Source organism: Haemaphysalis longicornis, unplaced genomic scaffold (genome assembly GCF_048455015.1).
Source record: "Haemaphysalis longicornis isolate Haplotype H1 unplaced genomic scaffold, Haemaphysalis longicornis Haplotype H1 scaffold_3, whole genome shotgun sequence".
NCBI lineage: Eukaryota > Metazoa > Arthropoda > Arachnida > Ixodida > Ixodidae > Haemaphysalis > Haemaphysalis longicornis.
Window position 1 is genome coordinate 79,405,805 of NW_027526335.1, and position 24,137 is coordinate 79,429,941.

Genomic DNA, 24,137 nt, shown 5'->3' on the forward strand with positions numbered 1-24,137 from the left:
CCCTGGAGATGAGCGCTTTATTATTCCACCTGTTCAGTTTCCGCGTTATCGTTACGCAATCGCGCGCTTAAGCACGAAAAAAACTGCAGCCCTCGATAGCGCGGAGGCAAAGGGTGCGTGAGCGCATCGCCCGCCCCTCCACGCAGGCGACGACTGCAGACAGGTGCCGATAAGAATGCGGTCACGGGTGAATAGCGCGCATACGAGATCGCCAAGGGATCGTATATCCGCAAGAGTTAACAGTCACCTTATCTGGCTTCGGAAGGGGAGATACCGAGCTAGACCACCTCACAATCACGCTATGGCTGCGCAAGGATCCGCGAGGCTGTTCAATGGCCAAGGAGAGATTGAACACGGTACGCGCAATGTTAACTCGAAGGCTTTGATTTGAACTGGAGTTTGCGCTACGTCTGGGCTACATGTGGATTAATTTCGACAGCCTTCTGGGCCCCAACCGCCGTACACGCGACAGTCTTCGTTTCCCGCCTTAACGGGAAAAACAGCGCCCTTTCGGAATCGCGCAACGCTATATGCCCTAATTATCGCGGTGGGTGGGTGCTAACTAAAATCTGGTTGAAACTATCCTTTAAAATTTTTTTTTCACCAGCGGTCATATGCTTTGAAATAACACCTGCAGGTTTTTCGTTCCCAATGCATAAGGAATTCGACAAAACTTGTGTCTCTCTGTAGCAACTGCTGCGTCCCACTTTCGCAGCATAAAATATTTTCTCATAAAACCACCTGTACTGACCCTGAGAAAAGGCCTGCCCAGCAATGCATGGCTATAGTAGTGAAGCCGGCTTTAAAGGGGCTCGATGCCTAGCGCTCTACGGTGAAGCACGGTGAAGAGGCTCGGTGTATGGCTCTCGTAACGGATACAAGAGGGGGGGGGGATGTTTATTAAAGTACTGGGGCATTTATACTTTGATATTACACTGCTTATACGGACTATAAAAAGATGTCTCCCTATGAACAAATTTTTGTATAACAGTGAAGCCAATTTGGAAAGGAGCTAGTGACTAACAGGGAAGCTTAGGCATTTATCGGACAATTCCAACTTGGGAGTTCCTGCAAACTTTTTTGCACGCACTCATGCTGCCCTCATCCCCCAGATATACTTGGATTTGAAAAAACCTCTACAAAACATGTTTTCAGTGCCGATCTCAGGACCGAGAATGACAGAAGAATAGAGAACGCCAGTGCGAAAGCAAGGAGGGTAAAGTCAGTCAAGCGGTGTAAGGTCCACTGATGAGGTCAGGGGCCAAGCGCCCGGGCGGCGCGTGAGAACCCGCCACTCTGTCTGGTGGCTCGGTCAGCACTGTAGACTCTACGCTGCAGCCGTCGCCAATTCGTCACGGTGCGCACGGGAGATGGATTGTCTGGCCCACCGCATACCACAGGGATAATCCCCCATTGAGAAAGCAGACGGCGCCGCCGGATTCCGGAAACGTCTGCCTGAGGCGCGGAGGTGGTCTGCCTGACGCCAAATCAACCGGGCTCCGGTTGATTTGGCAGGAGGCTGGCAGGGCGATGGTGTTGAAGTTCTTGGAGATGGCGGTCGAATTGACGAACTCGAGGCGTTGGGGTTGATTAGGTGAAACGGAGAGTTTATATACAGCTATTTACAGTACGAAAACTGGGTACATGAGAAATAAAAAGAAAAACTTCAAACTTCGGCTAGACGCTAGCTCCGAGTGCGCACAAATCACTCGAGTTCCTCAACTTCGTCTAACTCTCCTATTCTCGGAGCGTACACAAACCGCTCGAGAAACGACGGCCGAGGCTCTGTCTCGCTGCAAGATCCGTCTAGTTGCCCGGTACGGCGCTGCACCCTAAACCTCCGACGCGATCTTAACCTCGACTAGGGGGCTCACAAATCCCAACCTAGCTTTAACGGTCGAGACTCCTTGTCCCGCCGGGAACTGCCCAGCTCGGCGCTCAGACGAGAACGATTTCCAACGGCCAAGTTCGGCCTTATAAAACATCGAGATCACCCTCTCTCGGGAACGCCCCTGTAGCGTTCGTACACGCGTAAAGGAGTGCCCAAATTCACGTAGACAGCTGTCACTCAGCACGCCACGGAATATTCATTGAGGCGCCGCCACCTTTGGGTCAACGGCACGCTCGCAGACGAGCAGGTTCGTGCGACCCCGCGGGGTGAAAGCGAAAGACGACGACAGTGCGTCATGCTGACCAGGAACAATGGAGACTCGCGCGGCGCTCTTCCCGACGCCGGTAATCCCACCACCTCCGCGCGTCAGGCAGACGTTCCCGGAATTCGGCGGCGCTGTCTGCTTTATCAATGGGGGATTATCCCAGTGGTATGCGGTGGGTCAGACAACCCGTCTCCCGTGCACGCCGTGACGAATTGGCGACGGCTGCAGCGCAGTGTTGGCAGTGCTACGTCGCTAGACAGAGCGGCGGGTTCTCACGCGCAGCCCGGGCGCCTGGCCGCTAATCTCATAAGTGGACCTTACAGCCCTCCACTACGGCGCGCCTCATCGCCTGCGTTGCGTCGGCGCGTTAAACCCTACAATCAATCAATCAATCAAACGAACCACAACCATCTTTACTAGCGGGCAGCGGTTGTGGCGGTGTCTGCACTGCTGACGACCAAGTTGCTATCATTAATCTTTCTACATGTGCTTGGCACCATTCTTAATCCAGGGCCTTTTTCACGCACGTAGTCCCCATAATGCATTCATTTTTCTCAGATTCCAATCTACTCGACTGCAAAGTATCCAATGTCGATGTATACCTGGTAACCAAGTAGGTATACCTGGTTCCATTGTTAAAAAATGCAAATAGAACTACATTGCAGAAGGTAATGATGACCATGAACTGGCTCTTGTGAACATCTCAAGAGGTTTAATTCGCATCTCGAAGTCCAAGTGATTGACAAGGGCTCCAAGCTGATCAGAGGAAAAAAAAAAAAAAAAGAGAGAGAAGAAACTGTATTGACTTTGATCTCCTTTTTTTTTTTAATGCTGTTTTGAACAAACACAGATAGATTTTTCTGTCTTTACAAAAAGATTTACCGCAATACACATAAGCAATGTGGAAAAGCCAACTTCATGTAAAGACAAACAAATGTGAGAAAGCTAACTTTATGAAGATTAAGTTACTATTTGAAGTGAGATCCCTATCAGCCCATAGGTGGCGATAACGCTGCTAGTGTGGATGCTCCACTGAGGAGTAGTGCAAGGCTGTACGTGGCGGGTGCACGTTGTGGCTATTTCACGAATTATGTGCGCATGAAACATGTAGATGAGTAATGCCATATTGATCGGTTTCTCAACATTCGACGCACTGTTAAGCAGCAGCAATAAGCTTGCATCCCTTTGCTGAGAAAGCTGTGATCGGTCGGGAATCACTGAACAGCCAAAAGAATGATGCGGAAGCACGCAGTGGCTTGTAGCAAGCACTTTCCCGAGTATGACTGAACAATGAAGAAAAATGCATGCTTGCATTTTGCCTCCCAATGCCAATGGAATCAGTGTCAACCGCTTCCCCTGCTGTCCAAAAAATAGACAGTACCGCAGCGCTCTGAAATTTTGTTTTGTGCACAACTCCACATTGTTTTACTGGGAAGGCAGCAAGAAAACGCTTAATTCCAATGATCACACAGACAGACTTAGATGCACACTTATGTGCACTGCATTTGTAGTCTAGCCCGCTTTTAGCACCAATGAAAGCAAGTGTGATTGATAATGCTATCGCATTTCCTATTTTTTCGAGGTTTTGGTTATCATTTAAGTCAATAAATAAAAACGACTTACATAGCAATTACAGTGAACTGTTTACGTCCACAGAGACTTAGGTTATTTGACTGGCATGGTTACAGTGTTGTAAGGAAATCTTTTTTGGTCAACTCCCAGTAAGCTGAAATTTTCTGTTACAGCTGCACTCCGCGTGTTTTTGTTTCCCTTAAAATCTTACAGGCGCACGAAACCATGAGATTTCATTACAATCCTACACAACGTACCTTTCAAGGGAAGTTTAATAAGCACTCTGTTAAATACGAAACCCTGAAAATAGCAACTGAACTTGCCCAATTACAAAGGTGGTAAGACTGGCCTCTACAGTTTTCCAATTAAATAATAACCCAACAGGCACCAAACAACTGCGCAGCATTTTTTGGTGCGGACTAATTAAGCTTGTGTAGCTACTAACATTCAATATTTGAGCTTATAAAAGGCACGGATACCCTTATGCACTTTAGCTACAGGTCTGTTTGCTCACAATACAATGTTTTGAGCTGGAACGACCAGCATTTCAGACACGGCACGAGCTGATTGTATGCAATGTGAACAGAAAAAGTTCCTAAGGTGTTGCGTAATGGGGAAGAGAGCATGCACATCTGAAAAGGGAGGCATGTATTTATAATACATTAGTATTTTAGGAAACTGATCTGCACCTTTTTTGAGAAGAGGTTGTCGAGATGTCATGACTTGTGTTTTACAGCTTGATATGTAAAGCCCGCATTAGGGGAGAAAGAAAGAAAAAGAAAGTCGCAACACGCACCCTGCACATTTGTGGTAGTAAACATGTAAGCTGCTAAGGTCTTGGTGTTAAAGCATGCAGTTATTTGAGCAAAATATATTTTTTGGAGAGTTAATCAGTCGTTAGGTGTAAAAATCGGCTACATAAAAACAAGACAAAAAGGCGACTGGGCAGGTGCATGCTCAGAATGGCTTAATTATAGTGAAAAATACAGCTGTGAGAAGAAATCCAGCAAAGCTCCAAAAAATACAAAATTATGAAAAAGTCGAGCATGTCGAACAGTTATCACCAATGGCTACTCTAAGCATACATTTTTGAAATGGGAACACACAGACTTCATTGCTGCTTTCATTTGCACAAAATATGCCTCCGCTAATTTACAGGCAGCAGCACTGTGGTTCCTGTGCAGAATAATTTTCATTTTTTGCCCCAACACATGCGCAATTTTTACAATGGTGTAGCAAATCTGTGAGTGTCCACTGACACCACCACCTTTCTTGCCCATTTTCATGCAGCCTACTTTTGTCCTGCCACAAGAACCACATCCCTTTCAACAAAGAATTCTGTGCCGTTCCGCAGACAGCCGATGGCAGCACTCATTGGGAGTATTAATTAAAAGTATTAAAAGTAATTAGGTAATCAAAACTACAAAGTAATTAAAGCATTAAGAAGTAATTAAAATTAATTTAATTAGAGTAATAAAAGTAATTTAAAAACAGTAATCAAAAGTATTAAAAGTACGTATTAATGCCTCGCGCATGGCAAGTTATGACCACCCTGACGATTATTCTCCGCATAAAATGAATGCGTTATCTAATAATAGCCACTGATTATTGTTATTTTCAATACAACGCATGAGCAAAAGGCCACTAAGGCATTGCTGACTGTGCAAGGCAAGCAGCAATTCTTGTTTTTTATCGTGATCAGCACTTGACTGGCCCTGTAGAGAATGTGAATGAGCAGATGTGAAGGTGTCATTCACAGTGGCAATCGTTCATCACTCCGCCACCAGAGGCTGTGTTTGATCTCGGGGTGAATAGTGGGTATGACAGCTACACGCCAAGTCCCTTTGAAGTCGGCTTCACGACTGAACAGACGCGCAGTGGTAGGAAGACATTTTTCCAGGGGCAACCTAAGGAGTCTTGCATCAAGGCCTCAGGTCTGCTCATTGATTTCTGTCCAATGCAGCACAATAGAAGAGATGCACGATTTAATGAGGAAAATAGCTGATACAAAAGACTGGCGTATAAGCTCTGCCCACTGACCCCTGCCCTGAGTAACATGGTTTTCTGTGTGTGGTTGATGTTGGTACTCTCTTGATGTCCTAGTTAAGACTTTCCGGCACAGGTAAGGTTTCAGAAGACAGGTAACCTGTAGCGAGCAGGCAGGCAGTTGTTGTAGAACTGATGTGAGTAATGGATATTGTTTATTTACCTAACATAATTCCACTAGGCATCGCTCTAAATTTTCTGCCCAGTTCACATTAATTGGTAACGATAAAAGTGCATTCAAAAGAGCCGCTTCTTATCCTCCCCCCGTATTTGTTGATGTCGGCCGTGATGACACACTGGTAAGCCGGCGCGGCTAGATTTTGTGGATTACTGGCATGTTGAACACATACAACTTGTATGTGAAAAAAGAAAAAGACTACCATTAACCATGAAATAGGCAAGACGATATTAACCGTGAAATGGGTGCAACTTGATATTTTGAAGGCCAATATTGAGAAGCACGAGACAACATTCTATTTACCCCGTTGGGAGGTGTGAGTGAGAGTGAGTGAGTAGGCTATTCGCCCAATTTGGGGGTTGGGGTCCACTGGCATTACTTAGGGAGACATCAGACTGCACAACACATACAGCTCGCTGCACCGGCATTGATGCGTCATTTGGACACCAAGCTCTCCCAAAGAGAATGGCAGGGATTTATACACACCCCCCCAACATCCCCTCTGAAGGATTTCGACAGCCCCCCAAAAAGATTCCACAACCACGAGAAATTTACACCCCCCTCCCCCCTCCACCCCCACGAGGATTTCGACACACCCCAAAATTGAAATTCTGGATAAACCCCTGGACATTGGCAGAGCAGGCAGTTGCGAAACAAATTCTGAAGGAAGATGTTGCGCCCTTGAACAGCTTTGGAAAATGCTATGATTGTGCCACATCATCAGGGACAGAGATGGCATACAAACACATCGCAAAAGTTAATGAGGGGGCCACAAACAGAATATGGTGTTTTCTCTTCTACCCTAATTACAGACAAACTAAAGCTCCAGGCTTCTGCTAAAGAGTCATATAACAAACTGCATGAGTTAAACTGAAACACGCAGCCACAGACAAAATTTCAACAAACTTCTTACAGTGTCCCTTTAAAGGAAATAAATGGTGGCTGTCGCTCAAACTCAGGATTCGAGAAAAAAACGAGCGACAGTTTTTCACCCCCGAACCATCGATGGAAGCTGATCACACCTGATCGAAACATGAGCCATCAGAAAAGGCCTGCTCAATTACCAGTCTGGAAACGCACACGAGCAACACGTGCAGGAAAGTTGCCACAGTGAAGGTGCATTATTGTGTGGTGTAATGTGCAGGGACCAGGCAGGGTGGAGACTGGATGTCCAGTTGAAGAAGCGGGAATGGTTAGGGAGGAACGATAGTGCCATACAATGGGCACGCACTACCACTGTATGCAATGTTTTCATAAAACAATGGCGGTGAAAACATTGGCCCCAGGCTTACCAACCAGTGGCGAAAGCTCATTGTTGCTTTGCGCATTGTTAAACCCATTTCGACCTAAAATTCTTCATTTCCACAACCGTCCGAATGAGAATTCATCAAACTGCTCTTGAATTTCTGCATCGCTCAGATACCGAGTAAATCTCCCACTCACACCTACGCGTCAAAGTGCTGGCTGCCTCGTGAAAGCACCTATCTACTACCTACAGGAAAGACCAGTGGTGCAAGCAACTTCCCACTCAGCGGTGATAGTAGTCCAAGCCAAGAGCGCAAGGGAACCAGCATAGCGAGACACAGGGATCACAAAGGGTGTTTGCCTAGTAGACTGCATTTAGGGCCTTCAAAGAAAACTTCAACGCCCTATGTGGTGGTTACGCCCTATCTCTGGAATTGGTAGCTAGCTACAACCAATCACCAATAGTTGGAGTGATCACCACTTCTCTTCCCAATGAATTAATGTTAGAAATGTCACTAACATCAGGTCCAGAAGCAAGCCCTGGTTAATGACTTTGGTTGGACCATGCCACTGACTCGACAAAAGAACAATGTGGTTGCTACCAAAAGTAGAAGACGTACAGGACAGTAACGCCAAACAACTTAATACAATACTGTCATCTCCCACTGCGTATGCAAGTACATTCCATAACAATGAGGACGACAAAGACGAAGGACGCATGGTGGTACCAAAAGGCCAGAGAGAGCAAGAACGGTTAGTCCACCCTGACAACATCTGAAGCTAAAAGCGAAGCGGGACTGACGCATGTGATACTTCCTGTTGAGAATGCTGCTTTTATAGTTGCGGTCAATACTGATCAGAGGTCACAACCAGTGCAGCAAGCACACGAAGTGGAGGCCTAGCCACCATGTGCACGGATGTCAGACAAACTTTTCGCTTCCAAGAAATGCACCTGCGTTCGCGTCACTGTACACGTCGCGCTCCCCTCCTGCTCTCCCCATAACCCAATGCCCTAACAAGTGCAGCTATTCTTGGAACTACTGTGGAATTGCAAAAAACTGTAACATGCCTTGCTTTACTTTTATAAGCTCCAACAGGCAACACTAAACATTGGGTGTGCTTTTCAAAGCGCACACACAAATTGAGTGGGACAAACTGCAGAGGTGAGTTGGAGAAGAACTGCGCAGAGACCAACAGAATGGTTGTTAACAGATGAAAATGATGTGACACTATGACAATTAAAAACCTGTTACAATACAAAAAATAAGTTAACCCGCTGTCAAATTACCTAAGAGGACTAATGGGCCTAATTTAAATCGCAAGATGATAAGGGCTTCATAAATAACTCAGGATTTCGAATGAATTTCGAATGAATTTCGAATGAATGTATTATAAGGTGACCTTGAAATTTGCTGAAAATTTTGCTTCTAGGGTGTCACAGCAACCCTTTTGACTTCATGAAGCCTGAAGGTTTGTGTGTTTGCATGTTTTGCTTGCCTTAATACTCTGATGTGTCAACAATTTTCTGCCTTTATGCTGAATACAAACTGTTGCTGAACACAAAACTACAGGTTTGACACCCAGCTCCATTACTGTGAAACCCCATCAATTCAAAGTCTGTCAGACCGTGATAACTGAAATCAAGCGCATTTTCTTGCTCTCCTAAAGACAGACATCAGGCATCTTAAGCCTTGGAACCACGAAAATTGCAATAGCTGCAAGAAAATTTGAATTACATCCTTAAACTGCATCATTTATGCTTCCAGAAAATGCCAGTGCAGTTGTCAGCTGCTGGTTAGAAAAAAAAAGTACTAGGGGAAAACAAAGTCAACCGCCTGGTGTGACAAAAAAAAGCTTGGACATATAGGACAAGTCATCCTAGGAAAATCAACTGATGTGTTAAAAAACCTTAATGCGAGGCATGTGCAAATTGCATATGATGTGTAATATCCAGGTGTCAAAAAAAAGAGCTGCGGTTTAGCTCAGCTAACCTTGGATATGCAAAGCAAAAGCTTGGCTTAGTCTAGGCGAGTCTTGGTTTCGCTTGGTTAACACTTGATGTAGCTGCATTGCCAACCACAACTCAACGTCGTTCGGTCCCATGCAACGCTCACAGGAGGAGGCCCGCCTCGCTTTCATTCGCGGTGAACGCGGTGTTCCTCTTTGCCGGGTGCAAGATGAGTCACGTAGCCCGAAACAACCCAGCGGTGCATGCGTGGGAGGCAACGGGGTTCGTCGGCTGCCGATCAGCTGAGCGCCCGCAACCGCGGTAAGGCGGCCGCCACTGCTAGCTGAGCAGAATGACTGAAAACGGGGCCTTGTGCGCAGCGCCGAAAGCGGGCCCGGCGAATCATGCGATGTGCTTCGAGTGGTGTGTCGCACAATGTGTGTCTGAGGTCAAAATGTGAACTTGTGCATCCGCGGCGAAACTGCTAGACGAAAGTAGTAAAGCTTTGCTCTAAAAAAGCCAGAAAGGAAAGCCAGCAGCCGCAAGGGCAGGCATGGGCACGCAGCCCCCGGCTCACCTGCCAGGGCAGGGGGCGGCGGCCTGATGGTGGGCGGTGCGAGTGCCTCACAGCTGCTGCTGCTTCGGTCTTGGTCCTCGGGTGAGCCGTGGGTGGCCGGCGGGGCAGCAGTGGCGGTGGAGGAGGGTGGGGGTGTGGAAGGGGCTCTGGGCGCACCGGGCTGACCCCCGACCCCGGACGCCCCGCCCCCGCCACTGGACGCTGTCCCCCCGCCCGTCGGAGCGGGAGTCACCCCGCTGCTCTGGACTGCAGCCAGGCTCTGTGGACAAGAGTGGACAGGGTCGCCTGGTAAAATATACACGTTCGTTGACACTTTCATGCTCCAATGACCCACCCTCTGTGTATGCTCGGGAATACGTCCTATGGGAAAATCTCAATCCAGCTACCGAACAACCCTGCCAGATCAGATGGAAGAGCATTAAGACTAATGCCAACAATCCCACGGGTGTTTTCGTTCAAAAAGTATCTGAAAGAGGAATTTCTCTAGGACACAACGCTGTGGCCATCACGCATAGCCTAGAAGAGATCCAATTGATAATGTTGATCCACAAAAGTTTTTGGAAGGAGTTTATTTCGTCTCTATGACCTCCCCCCAAAACCAAAGAGGAGGCCATGAATTGAGAGAGGAAGGGCGCATTTTTTCTACGCAGTAGTCACATTCAGAGTTTTCTTAAATGTAAATAAAGCAAACTTCACTGCTAAACCTGTAACTTGTTTTCCGCCTTTTGAGGAACGGTCTGCTATAGGCAATGCTCACGTACGAAGGAATCAAATGTGATCTAATAAACTAATCCGCCCAGGATTCGTTTCTCATTGCACATGGGCAGTGCAAAATAATGCCCCTGCCCAAAAGGTAAGCTAAAAATTGATCCTCTGCTTGGTTTACACGATACATATTGAAAAACGTGCACACAGGTGCGGCACGGCATAGCCAAGAGGGAACAAGTACTACACTTAAAATATGCATGGAAACCTTCAGCACATTGTGCCTATCTCTAGGTGTATATGTTAAAGATCCCTACATGGTCAAAATTAATCCATAGCTCTCTACCATGGCAGGCCTCATATCATAGGCCAGGTGTAGCCGAGGCCCGTAAAACACCCAAAAATTTCAAATTTTGTTTTAATTTCCCCAGCTACAGATTAGCAGGGGATTCACATCAGTGCACTGAAACAAATCTTTGTACTCCAGTGTTGCCATGAGAACTTCTTTTACCTGCCAAGGCGTGCAGTTGTTGAGCTTGTTGGGTTCTATTTCTGGTCCTTGAGGACTGTGTTTCTATCAAGACGAGGGTGCTGTTATGGGACTTGTGAGAACATTTACGCTCCCAAGAACGGTCCAAATCATTTCAGACTCTTTAGCATTTACGCACCTCACAGTCGAGATAGCACGAAGTTTAAACGAGCACTGTTTATAGAGAGAGGGTTGAGGGGGGGGGGGGGGGAGAGGGGGAATAGCAAAAAAAGAAAGCTACTTGCAAATTTCTGCGCACAGGAGGTGCCCAACCAGGCTAAAATTTGCTGTTCCCGAGAAATAAATTCGGGGAGGACTCTGATTCCTGCGATCACCACTCAGAGCCGATTCCGCGAACGTGCTGACAATACGCTCAGATATGTCGCTACGAATTTTACACTGTTGTCACAGGGGCAACCTGGTCAACGATCGTCCCCGGAATTTGAGCAATCGCTCGCCGCTAAGAAGTTCAGCAACGATAAGTCATTAAAGGAGCCATGAAGAGAAAATGCAAGTTGGTTTTATTCGAAATATTTCGTGTTTTATAGTGCCCCCAGCGCTTGTCCGGATACAAACGGTGCTTTATTCACTGAGAAATTAAACAATTTAGGTTAAAATTTTGATTTTCCCGCTCAATCGTGCGTTTTCGTGGTCCCAAGTGACATCACGGGAACCGACCGCTCTGCAGCCTAGAGTACCTTCATTCACGCATCCGCCGTACAGGGTAGAGACACGTAACGCTGGCGCCGCCATGTTCGGTTGCTCGCTCGCCGCCGAAGCAAGTCATTGTGTCAAAACCGCGCTAAAATTATCGCCGCAACGCGGTTTACTGAAGAAGTTTGAATCATATTGTCTGTTTCACGTTGCTAGGTCTCGTGGGAAACGAAAAGAATAACGCGTTGAGCCCGTTGGCCCAATTGCGGCGGCACGGAACCGTTCAAAGGTTGTCTCCACCCTGTAGCGGTGTTGGTTTGTTCCCGCGTTTCTTTACGTTCCGTAACCTAGATGGCGCCACCATACCGTGGCAAGCGTTTGGTTTGTTTTTGCCCGCATTTAAACCTGGCTTGTTTTTGTTCTGGGAGAAAATATTCGTTCCCTGAAACAGTGCTCGCTCGACAAATGGGGTCACGTAAGACACCGTTGCTTGCGTCAATCGGCCAGTGTCGTCTGAGACAACCCCAAGCCCCATAGTGCTGTGCAGCTAAACTAAAGCATGATGTGCGCAGTACGAACAGCAGAACGCATCAGTACTTCTATGTTTACATGTGCTTTCGTAACTTCCACTGTTTGTCCCATCATTCCTATTGCTTTGTAAAGAATGTGCCCTAAATTTAAGCGCAAATCGCTCGTTCGTCTAGTTTGTAAGCTCTACCTAATTTGCGTCTGCTTCTGCCAGCCTCCGCCAATCGCAGAGCTTAGCCCATGTGACATCACAGGTTCTGTTGCGGGAAATGAGCTGGTGGGTCGCATGACCATTCCCGTTTTTCCTAATTATGTAGCTTATTTGAGCGACGTTTACGTTAAAAGTGGTGTCAGTATGATTCTAACGAGACAATCTTTTGAATGAACCAAACTTGTGTTTTCTCTTCATGGCTCCTTTAAAATCACCCCCATGACAGGGTTATGGATCGAACAGCTTAAATTACAACCGCCAAATAAATTGCACAAAGCGAACGCCACTCTGCGTCGATCGCGCACCGGCGAAACCAAACGCAGCTCCGCGCCAGATACGGGACGATCCTGAACGACGCTCGATGCGACTAATGACGGCTGCAGCGGCGCGCCTATGAGTTGGAGAGATTAAGCCGGCGATGACTCCTGCGCGGGCCAGCAAGAGGAAAGTTAAAGCAAGAGACGCTGCAGCAGGTCACGGCGGATATTCGACGCGAAGCGGGAAGTCGGAGCTGCAGCGCATTGGCTGATTGCGATACCGGAACTCCGTGACAAAGTCCTAACGGGTTGATCGGCAGCGAAAGGCATCGCCAAGTGCGCGGCCCGAGAACAAGGGAAAGATGCCGAGTAGCAGGGGAGCACCGAATCGTACCTATTACGAATGATCGATATCTAAAACGGAGCCCATCTTCCGATGTAAATAAAGCCGGTCGCGCAGCGCTCGTTTATTTGTGCGCTAGTCCGAGGGGGTTTTCCAGCGCAGCTGAAACGCGAATCGATTGTTGGAACAGCGTTTCTGGGCAGGCTAAACTACCGGACTACCCACTCATCCGCGCTGGTGCCACACGCCGGCTTAGCGAAAACCGTAAAGAAAGAAACACAGGGGGAAGAGCACGCCTACAACTTGGTCATGTCACCACGGCGACGAGAGGAGACTTGTCAGGCGGTTTTGTTTCACGATCTCACAGCGTCGCGGTACCGCGCCGATCGTGAGGTAAACAGCCAAGACCACCGGCTGGCATAATCAAAGGGTTTATTCGAAGCGGGAAAGTAAGTGGGGCAAAAGAAAAGTCAATCGGCGCACGGAGATAGTGAGAAATGTCCAAGGTGCTTTCCGGAGCATGGCTACCCGCGCAGTGGAGTTGTAAGGGGCAGGGATTGGAGTACAAACTGCTTACCTGTGCTTCCGCGGCCTCTGTGAGTGGCGTCTGTGTGTTTGCTGCGACCCATGCTTCTGCAAAAGTTTCCATGGCCGACTGGAAGTCCATTCTGAGCAAATATGAGTTCCCTGACACAACGCCACTCCTGCTTCAAGCCGACATGTTCACTGTGATCCGCTCCAGAAAGTAGTCCGTCACGACTATTCCTATAAAAGCAAAATTAAACTATAAACTATCATAAAACCCAAGTATAATTATATAAAAAGCACTAAAATTGTATTTTAAATACTTTTGGCAATTTGTAAACAGTTTTTAGGACCGCGGAGTGGTACAGTGGAGCCCTCCTCCTCTTTCTCTCTCGCTGAGCTGTGTGTGGCGGTGTCCGAGAGCAAAAGCGAAAAAAAGTGGACGATACACCATGGGGAGATGTGTCGTGACGTTGACGTTGTTTTGTATTTGTTCGAGTCTTGTCACCACGGGAGCATTTAAGGATGGCGATCAGGTAAGCTGAACATTCTAAAATTGCACATACGCGGTGATATTGAGCCACGTACGCGGGTTTAGGCCTATTAAATCTGCGACCGCAGCGAGCACGGTGCACGATCGCCGACGCTGTCCGCGCCGTCGCATCTTCGATGTTTTATTTCTCTTTCATTGCCGTCGTGCAGTCCACAAAAGGGTACGCTCGCTTTGTGTGGAGCCTCAGATACGGTTCGTCAAACATCGCCGGTCGTTAGGATCTCTCCTCTCTCTCGCTGGCTGCGTCGTCAAGAGGTTGCTCGCGCATTCGTTGGCTTGCACGGATTGGCGACGTTTGATTGCGCCTACACTTCGGCAGCGAATAATCGTTCGCTGTTATTTTAGCGCTACGTTTTACTGACAAATTTTACTGATCGTTCTCCCCAGCCACTTGTTTATCCCTCGGGGGATTTCTATGTGCGTGGATGTTCTACCTCCGTCGCACCTTCTACCCGCGTGAATTCAAAGCGATCGTGACTGTGGAACACGTTTTTTCTTGCCGGCTTTCGCACCTCGATCTCACTTCTCTGGGGGTGTTAGCTGTTATGAATGACTTTTGCTTTGCCGCGTGAACTGGTAGCCGGCTGCATGACACGCTTATTCCGCATTACAAAAGTGTCAAGGCAGGTTTCGCTTAGAGAGCTGCTGCTGCGCGCGCCGTAATTCAAGCCGCGTTCTGCGTCCCGTCTTTTAATAATTGCGGGCGCCGGGATTTCTGCGGAATTGCCTCGTGTCGTCTTCGTTGCTGCGGTGGCGAATGCTTTTTTCGTCGCGTTCATTGCGGGGGAAGCCGTTTTGGCCCTGTGTGGAGAACGAACTCTGGCTTCTGTTGTGGCTTCTCTTTCGCTCACCCCTTTCTCATTTCTTTTTGCTCGCTCCGCCGCGAGACGCAGTTAAGCGTAAAGTATACCGTTTGCCGAAGCTTTTTGCTACAGCATTCAGTGCTTTGAAAGGGGCCCTTATATTCGGAAGGGCTTGGCGCGCGCGTGAGGCGCTTTTTATGTGCCTTCGCGTCAGTTTCGCTCGCACGTGTCTCGTCGGCTTCAGTGATGTGCGCCCATACTTCATAGAAGTTTTACAGCTCCGAAGACGCCAGCTTCAACAAAGGAGGGAGGGAGGGTGCCTAGCGTATCTGACTATAGCTGAGCCGGAAAGCACAATTTACAGGAGGCTTAAAGCGAACTGCCATCGGAGACAAAAGCATTTTGAACTGGCCGCGCAGCTGCGCGAAAATGCGGCGACTCCTGTAGCGTTCTTTTTTTTTTTTTTTTCGCTTACGACGCGTCTTTGTTGTCAGGCGAGAGAAATGGGGGATGTAGACTTCGGCTTTGCCGTTTTTGGGCCCCGCAAGCGCGTGGCGCTGGTTTAAGGTTATGCGACTGTACAAACAAGGCCACGTTGAACACCCGAGCCTTGCAGCATTCAGCTTTGTTTCAGCAGGTAGTGGCATTATAGTTTCACTTTCTTTCACGAATGCAGCGAATTATGGTGTACGACATGCTACTGGCAAAACTTGGAAATAAAGCGTATTTTGTGTTATGAGAGTCCGCACATATTAATTCTCAGAGCTGTGAAAACCATTTTTGCGGTATCCACGGCAATAAAACGGATTTGTAGTTATGGGACTTTGCACAGATTTTCTCAAGGGTGTGCAAACCATATTTGCGGTTTCCGGAAATAATAAAAAAATGACTGTTTCTATTTATCACATTTTTTGTTTACTTATTGCACCTCAAGGGCCCCTATGAGAGGATTATGCAAGGAAGGGTGGGGTGGAGTCAACACAAACATTGCAGGAACAATGCATGGTAATGTAATACCGCAGACATTGGGGTCCAAATGTCATTTGAACCAAATATCATTTGACTCAAATGCGATGCTTCGAATGCCATTCAGAATCTGCCGTGCTACACTACAATTTAGATGGCATTTGAAAGCTTTCACAATTGCTCGCCGTGCTGTAGTGGCGCTGTTGTCACCCCATTTCATTTTCCTACAATAATACAACAATCAACATTAGGAGCAGTAAAATGAAATCAAATTAGAAGAGACACCAGTTTTGACTTTAATGTGGTGGCTGTTTGCGTAGCTTTATTATTATTATTTTTTTGCAACTGACCCACTGGTTTTGAGAGTATAAAAATTAAAAATGTTGATTTCATATTTTAAGTCAGGGGTTCTCAGGCATGTTGGCCCCAGGGAACCCTGCTAAGCTCCATTAAGTGCCAGGGAACCCCCCCCCCCAACCCCCTCTCCATTTTTCATTCCGTTCACGCTACATTCCCGTGTAATAAATTCAAAAGGAAGCAAGCTTGCTTGCTTTTGAATTTATTGCTCGTGAATATCGACTTTATGCGAGCGCTTACGCTAGCGCCACCTATCTCCAAACAGGAGATGTGTGCAGGGGGGTAATATAAGGCAGAGATTGAAGTGCAATAGTTTAACCACGCGCCCCGTTTTCAGAGTCTGGCTGACTACAAGCTTCTGCACTACACGCGCCTTTGTGTTGTGCACTGAGATGTGCTTACTGACACTTGGGCATGCGTAATGGAGGTTCCTTAGATCGATCGCACCTCGGGTTCACCATCTACCTAAGTTACTTGGCGATTGCGGAACGAGGGAAAATTTATCAGTGGCCCGCGGAACCCCAAGGAGAGGCCTGCGGAACCCCTAGGTTCCGCGGAACCCACTTTGAGAAACCATGTTTTAAGTAAATGAACGGTGAACAAAGTTCTACAAACAAAAATGTTTTGTTTTCTTTTACGTACGGAAGTGTTATATTTTTTATTGCCGATCGAAGACACTGCGTGCGAGAGTGCTAGAAAGGGCACTTGAAACCCCAAATGTCTCTCTCGGTGCTCATTTGGCTCGAATGTCATTTTAGCTGAATGGCATTTCAAGACCTAGTGTAGCAGCACAACTTGACATTTGAGTCAAATGACGTTTGGTTCAAATGACGTTTGGCCGCTAGTGTGGCTGGGGTATAACAAACACAGGCTGCGCAATGCCATACTATTCTGTTATCGTACATTTAAAGTGGCTGCTTTTAACGGTGATGGCAATGTTGGTGGATGCTCATTCCAGTCTTGCATAGTATGCACGAAAAATAACCACAGCAAAGTTGTTTAGTATGACTGTGCTGCGAGGCACACTTAACTGGTTATGTGATGGCAAGGGAAAAGGAAAGGAAGGTGAAGGGGCCATGAAGACAGAAGATACTTTATTCTAGACTCTAGTTCCATTCCAGGTGCAAAAGATGTTTTTTTAACCGAAAAACACGAGAAATATTAACTTTCGAATTTCGTGCCTTAGCGACGTAATACGGGCAGGAGTAATGTGTTATGAACCGTCACTGAAAACATTTTTAGCAGTGGTCTAACTGCTCGTCAGCGTTGAAGGGATACAATCAAGTTGAACTAGAGGCCACACTACACAATCTCCCAGTCATGTCTTTCTGCGGTGGCCAATTGCACAAACTAGATTTTTTGACGTCGTAGAAGAATTGCTGGAAAGTGGCTAGGAAGTCTCCACTATTGTGGCAACAATTACAGACCCATCCCCTCCTCACCAGACACGTCCTCCACCACATCCAAACTGCCCAGCATGTGGTGCTCGAGATACCACGCCACACGCCATTTGGGAATGCCCCTTCTCACCCCCTCTCCGTTTACCCAACCCTCCCACTACCTGGCTGGAGGTGACCTGGAGCTCCTCGCCCGAGCTTCAGCTCCTGACTGCAACTAGGGCTCAAGATTAACTGGCGCGCCTCCCCCACATAAGGGACACTCGCTAGGACTGAGCCTCGCCATAAATCTCTCTCTCTCTCTCTCTCTCTCTCTCTCTCTCTCTCTCTCTCTCTCTCTCTCTCTCTCTCTCACCACTATTGAATATGTTTTCTATAATATTTTGGTTATTGGTTTGAGGTCAGTGATAGAATTGATACTGTTGTTATTGGAACAAAACAGCCTTTTTAATGAACTGACCTTGTATTTTGTCTTCATGGCGCCTTTAAAGTGTGATTTTCTATTCAAAGTGCTGAAATTGCACTAATGGTCAGAAAGGGTTAACCTGGTGGTGCGGTTTTGAATTGATTGCAAGGTATTGCTGAGGTTGGCTTAGTGACAGGCATGAATGGCGCTACTGTAGTCAAGTTTCAGAAGAACAAGGGAGATTTAGACAACTAATTTTACAAGGGGTGGTCCCATGGAACAGTTTTGGCACTAGTAGCAAAGGGCACTTTGCTGAATTTGTATGAACACATAATTGGACTAAGTTAGATCGTGAGTGCAAGGACACTTTGCTGAATTCGTAACAACCCTCATGATTGGACCACTGAATTCGTAACAACCCTCGTGATTGGACCACAGTAGATAGGGAATGCCTAAGTACTTTACAGATGTACTGGGAAAAACATCGTTTAACAGTATTTTGTTATGGGGGCATATTCGTCTTAAACCAAAAATGTTTATTTTTACAGTTTTGATGATAAAATGTGGAGGACATGTGCAGTTTTTCATTTTGATTGTAGATATAAAATTTGTTTTTGTGTAAAACAGCTGCATTCAAGATTATTCGGATTTTTATATGTGATTTCTTGACAGCTTTTGTAAAAAAACTGCTGGAGTGATGCAGCTGAACAAGGTAGCAGTGAACTGTGCACAAATCAAGGAGCACAATAACACTAGCAGTATCATTCTATCTGGTCTGTAGCAGAAGTTACGACCGTTTGAAGTTTAGGCTTGGAAGGCAAACCGGTTTTTGTGGTTCCCACCTATCTATATTTTATATAGCTACAATCAGAATGAAAAACTGCACATGTCCTCCAATTTTATCATCAAAACTGTAAACATAAACATTTTTGGTTTAAGACGAGTATGTCCCTTAAAGTAGAGTATGCAATTTGGATTGTGGGGCCTGTTGGCTCTTTTTTGTTGATTTGTGTCCTTGGCTGGCTGTACTGTCGGTCTTGAGTCTTTCCATTTTCCATTAATAGGAAAGAGGGATAGGCTGTCCTGACGACACAGGCGGCTTGTTCACCAAATGCCTCGCTGCAGTAGTGAGACTGGCAGCGTGCTTCCATTTCCAGTTGCAAGATAGGTGACCCGTGCTGAGTAAAAACAGGGCATTTTGAGCAAGTTTTAACAAAAACTCCATATCATTCTTGCTCAGTTATTTTTCCCTACCGTTTACCCTTCAATTCTCATACCCCCTTCAGGGGTTATTTTCCTGGGGCAGTCCACCTATTGTCAATCACACTCATACCATTCCCAGTTAATTCTGAACAAGTTCTCTGTACACTCCGTACCTCCTGTCCCACCTTTAGTAAAGCATTCTGTTATTGTGGTAGCCCAGCTCATCTTGGTCATCCGCATCAAATTCTCAGTCCATCTTGACATTTAGAGAAGCTCTGTGTGGCACTTCCGTCAGGCTTTATTACACGGACGGAAAACACCGGTGGCATCTGAAAATACCATTGTGCAACGTTATTGCTCTGGGCAGTGTTCTGCCTGTACCATTGACAGGACACCCCCAGAGTTGGTATCAGCGTTGCGCTGCTGGTATGTCACTAGAATTAACTTTGTGGTGCATTCACATTCTTTTTTGGGGCACGGGTAACCCAGCCTTAGCTTTTGATCTAGACGTTTCTTTGAAGTTCAGCCATCAGGTCTTCAACATGAGTTCATTTTCTAATTCATAATTCCATTTTTCCATCCACAAGCATTCCACCTATCGTCCAGTTTCTGATGCATTATGAGCTGACCAGAGTTTTCTTTAAGGGTGTTTAGTAAAATCCTGCATTTTCGGCACTGTCAGGTTAGTGTGAAGTAAGCTGCCCGTTACTTGAGAGTGCTCTCCCATTGTACATCAGTCTATACTGATTTTTCTACTGATTTCTTGGTTGTCGTGTAGATCAGTGCTGTAAAGTTGTCCAAAATTGTTGCGTTCATTTATCTGTTTCTTGTAGAATTCCTTACTCAGTTTGGAGGGCTGTTTTACTGCTACATATTTTAAAACTGCTTTAGAGTTATTCTAAGTATCCGTAAGTTTACTGCATAGCTTTTAATGTGCAAACTCCAAGTGCCATTCTTCGCACATCTTCTCCTGTCTCAGCTGAATGAAACTCTCTCTTCTGCAAATCTCAAGTGATTCAGTTGTGTCGCTAACTCGTTCCAATTGATCCTCCTAACACGGCCTCTTGGCAGGCTATAAATAATGTCGGAGAAATTGTGTCGCCCTGTCTGACGCCTTTCTAATGATATGAACAGCTGTAAAAATGCTGGTGTGTCAAGCATCTGCAGGGTGGGTGGGGGTGGGGGGGAAGGGGGGGTAGGAATGGCATGTCGAGAAGATTCTAATGCCGATTTGCGGCACTGATCATGTGGCGGTGGTTTCAAATGAACCAGCCTGGTCATTAGGTCGTGCGGCTCTTCTAGAGGCCAGCTTCAGCGAAATGCCTGGTTGACCCTTCACTCCAGCTTGACAGCTGTTTGACAGCTGAACTGCTGAAAAGGCACTTCTTTTTTTAGAGATGCACCATCGTGACCCTTTAGAATGTCAGTTGCGTATGGGATTTTCTTCCGGGAGCTTGGCTATGGTGGCTCCATCTTAGCAAAGCGCTCAAGTAATAGGTGTGCTGCTGTTGAGTATCTCTCTGTAATTCGTCCCCTGCCAGGTCTCCACTTCGCGGCATTATTTATTAGTGATCACTGTGTCTTAAGTGAGCCAGCAAAACAGCAGAGCTTATGATACAGGCAGTTGGCACGCAGTGTTGAGCCTCCACTTCGCCTTGCTGTGTGCCAGTAGTCGGTTTATATTGTTTCATCAGCAGAAACGCTACCAGTGGGCCAATTGGTGAAGTCCTGTCAACACCATTCATCTTGATTAAATCAGAGTAATAGGTATTGGCAGATGATCATTCCGATTAATACGGGGGCAGCCTTTGGTAGCAGTCCGATTCTGGTTGTGTTTGATTCCGGCGAAGTGGATTCACGCCACTCACCCTTTTCCACCTCTCCCTTCTGTCTACTTTCACCAAGGCACTGCTGCTGCTAGCGTAGTAAAAAGAGTTTAGTCCAACATTGACTGTAAACAACATTCATGCCGTACGAATAATTCCTTGGGAAGTCATTACAACCGATGCTGCCAGTCATGTCGCACGACGTAGGGAACACCTTGGTATTGCACCAGGGTGTGCTAAGGATTTTTCTTGCACGGATCTGCACAAGCCCTGCCTGCAGCTGCAGCCTGAAATGTAAATGGAGCATGTTCTGCCTGCATTGGTGTGCTCAGCGGGTGGCAAAGCTGCCCAAGATGGCTCGCAGTGCTCGTCAAGACTGGTTGTAATTTTTGAGCCATAGGGCAGTGGATTTGCCATGCAGGAAAAAAAAAGAAAATTATGCGAAGCCTCCTGAGTGAAATAATGCCAGGACAGCGAGAAAGAGGAAAACATGTCTCCTTTTTGGAGGAAACTTTTGTGGCGCTGCTCTGTGCCCCCTTGTTCAGCTGCCTCTGCTTGCTGCTGCATGTGTAGTGTATATTAAAAGAAGCAAAGTTTGACAGGAAAGTGACTATGTTAATATGACTATATTTAGAGAATGTTGCCATTCACTTGGCCAGCCCGTTCAGGACTGATACGGCAAAGCATTGAACGAGAGGAGCCCTGTATCCCCTTTATTTTTTGTAGTGGCAGTAGTTGCAGCAAATGCTTTTGCATTTTTTGGAGGATGCGGTCTAAGCTATAGGATGCGTTTATAGGATGCGTTTGGGATTTCCTCAAATGGGCTTTTCTTTTGTTCACTCACCGTATCTCTTCTTCCTTCTGCAGGTGAAGTTGTACGTGAACAAGGTTGGGCCCTACTTCAACCCCCATGAAACGTACCACTACTACCAGCTTCCAGTCTGCCGGCCAGACAAGGTGCGGTTCGTTAGATTGTTTTCCAGGCCTGTGCTACGGAGGGCACCAAGCCAGTGCGCAGTGATATTCCAGGGGCAGATTTGCCTCCAAGCGCCAAGATGTCTGCAGTTTCTTTCTGTTTTGTTTGGGGGGAAGTCACACTCAGTGGGACACTTGTCCACATTCTTGCAGTTTTTAGAGAGCGGTGCTCTCTAGATGTCACGGTATGCGTCAATGGAGGGTGCCGTTCACTCTGTCCCTGAATAACTTCCAATCCTCTGCAGATACCACCCTCCTATTTATTCGCAGGTATGGAATGTTGCTTGGCACAGTAAGGTAATAACATCACCGCATACCAGGATGCTACACAGTGGCAAGATTCCCTTGGACACAAACAGCATTTTTTTACCAAAACAAGATTGGTCCCCCTGGTGTAGTATTTGGCTGAAACTTTCCATATCAAAAGGGGATTTTGTCCTGCGAAGGTCATAGATAGGCTGATGAATGAATGAATTTTACATTCATTGGACCCAGCTTTACAAACAATAGGCATACCATGTTTTGTTTTGTTGATGATAATGCAAAAGAGCACTAGCATCTGAAACGACAGAGCTCAGAATTGTCGTGGTAAGGGGTGCAAACTTGTCATTCGTGTTTCTTCCCATCTTCCTTTGTCCCTACTCATCAGCACGTTGCACTGCTTGTCAATGTCCTAGTTGAACCACACCCTTGAATGCTGTAGCATTTATAACTAGTTTGGTGTATGCTTAGGCTTGTTCGTCCTTTTCTCCCTTTCTCCCCAATCACAGACAGCATGTAGGCAGCTCGGCATAGCTGAGGGTGAAGAAATGAGTTCTTTACCGCTTTATGAAAGCCTGCTTCAAATTCTTATGCGTGGCTCGTGTGAGCTGCCTCAGCAATCAGCGTTGTGCCTTGGTCATGTGTCTGCAAGACTGCACATACATAGTTCTGAATATTTTGATATGTGTAAGAACAGTCACCCTTTAGTCATCTTGATGTGAAAGTAAGCCCAAAGTAAAAAGGACAGGTTGCCCCTTCTTGGAGGCCCAGTCATTCTGCAAACTGCGTCGTCCTCACCGAAAGTTCTTGGGCTGTCGCTCTGTTCCACAAAACCATGCAGTTTACCAGTGCCCCTCCCCCAAAGTTTTGCATAATTAGGTATGAAGTGCCTTTAGCCATTCCTAACCACTGTCATTAAAGTTACTATGGGTGTGTGCGTGGCAGCGAGCAGAGATTTGAAAAATGGGATGCACTTGTCAATACTCAAAAATGAACTCGGGCTTCAGGGTTCTGAACCAACAGCCGTGGCAAGTAGGCCGCAATGCCTTTGCTATAAAGCGAACTGGGGGGTCTTGTATGGGAGTTTTGTGAGCTTTTGCGAGTTCACTTGGCAGAAAATTTATTCATCATGGTTTGTAGACTGTCCCAACTGGAACTAGTCACAACAAAAATATGGGTCTTAGCTAGATAAATGACGAGGATCGTTCTTTCTTTGAAAAATGAAACTTCACATGGCCATGAGTGAAGCCAGGTAGTTGGTATCGTGGTAAAATCTGTGGAAACCAGTCGTGTGAGGAATCCAAAAAGGTTGTGTCTCTAAATATGATTGCGGGGATTTTTCTTCATATAAAACCATCAACAGTCCAACTCAAGGAAAGGTTGCAGCATATTGTCTTTTGCGATATTTTGGACTCGCGTCATGATGTCTTTTGGCTAATCTTCTGCGGTCACTTTCATGCTCATGCTTATTTGATTGCTGCCTAACAGGTTTATCTTAGTCATACGGGTGCCTCGTCACACTGGCATTATCTGGGAGTTTGTATTTCCCAGGACATCACCTGTGTGTGCATCGTTCTGAGTTTTAATTTTTTGTATACTTGTTAGGTACCTCTACTGTTGGTGTGTTTTTGTGGCTTTTGTGGTTTGCACCTTCTGTCACTGCTCTTTCCATGCATGTAAAAGGGGTAGAATGGAACTTTCTTCCATGCTTGGGTTAATGCTTTTGGTTTGTGTGTTCCTATTTCCAGGAGTTTCTTGCCCATCTGGCATTCCTTTATTCAATAGTTTTAAAAAAAGAGGTGTTACTCAGATGTGGTGATTTCCTCTTTACTTTCGTCAATGAAGTGTAGGTTTGAGATGAAACACTCATCTGCCTTGGAGTTCTTCACAATAGACATTCCAGAACCTGTAGCAAA

At 46.5% G+C, this 24,137-nt stretch overlaps 2 protein-coding genes across 2 annotated transcripts in view; one reads left to right on the forward strand and one right to left on the reverse strand.

Moving 5' to 3' along the window:
* Positions 1–13,674, reverse strand: part of Dve (SATB1_N and homeodomain domain-containing protein dve) — a 75,717-nt gene extending 62,043 nt beyond the window's left edge. Inside the window, exons 1-2 of the mRNA XM_077703532.1 lie at positions 13,527–13,674; positions 9,723–9,981 (exon numbers count right to left, since the gene is read on the reverse strand). Coding sequence (XP_077559658.1) covers positions 9,723–9,981; positions 13,527–13,616 — 349 coding nt within the window. The 5' untranslated portion in view covers positions 13,617–13,674. The remainder of the gene's footprint in view (positions 1–9,722; positions 9,982–13,526) is intronic.
* Positions 13,675–13,870: 196 nt separating this feature from the next.
* Positions 13,871–24,137, forward strand: part of LOC144174711 (transmembrane 9 superfamily member 1-like) — a 110,432-nt gene continuing 100,165 nt past the window's right edge. The window contains exons 1-2 of the mRNA XM_077703534.1: positions 13,871–14,010; positions 21,853–21,942. Coding sequence (XP_077559660.1) covers positions 13,927–14,010; positions 21,853–21,942 — 174 coding nt within the window. The 5' untranslated portion in view covers positions 13,871–13,926. The remainder of the gene's footprint in view (positions 14,011–21,852; positions 21,943–24,137) is intronic.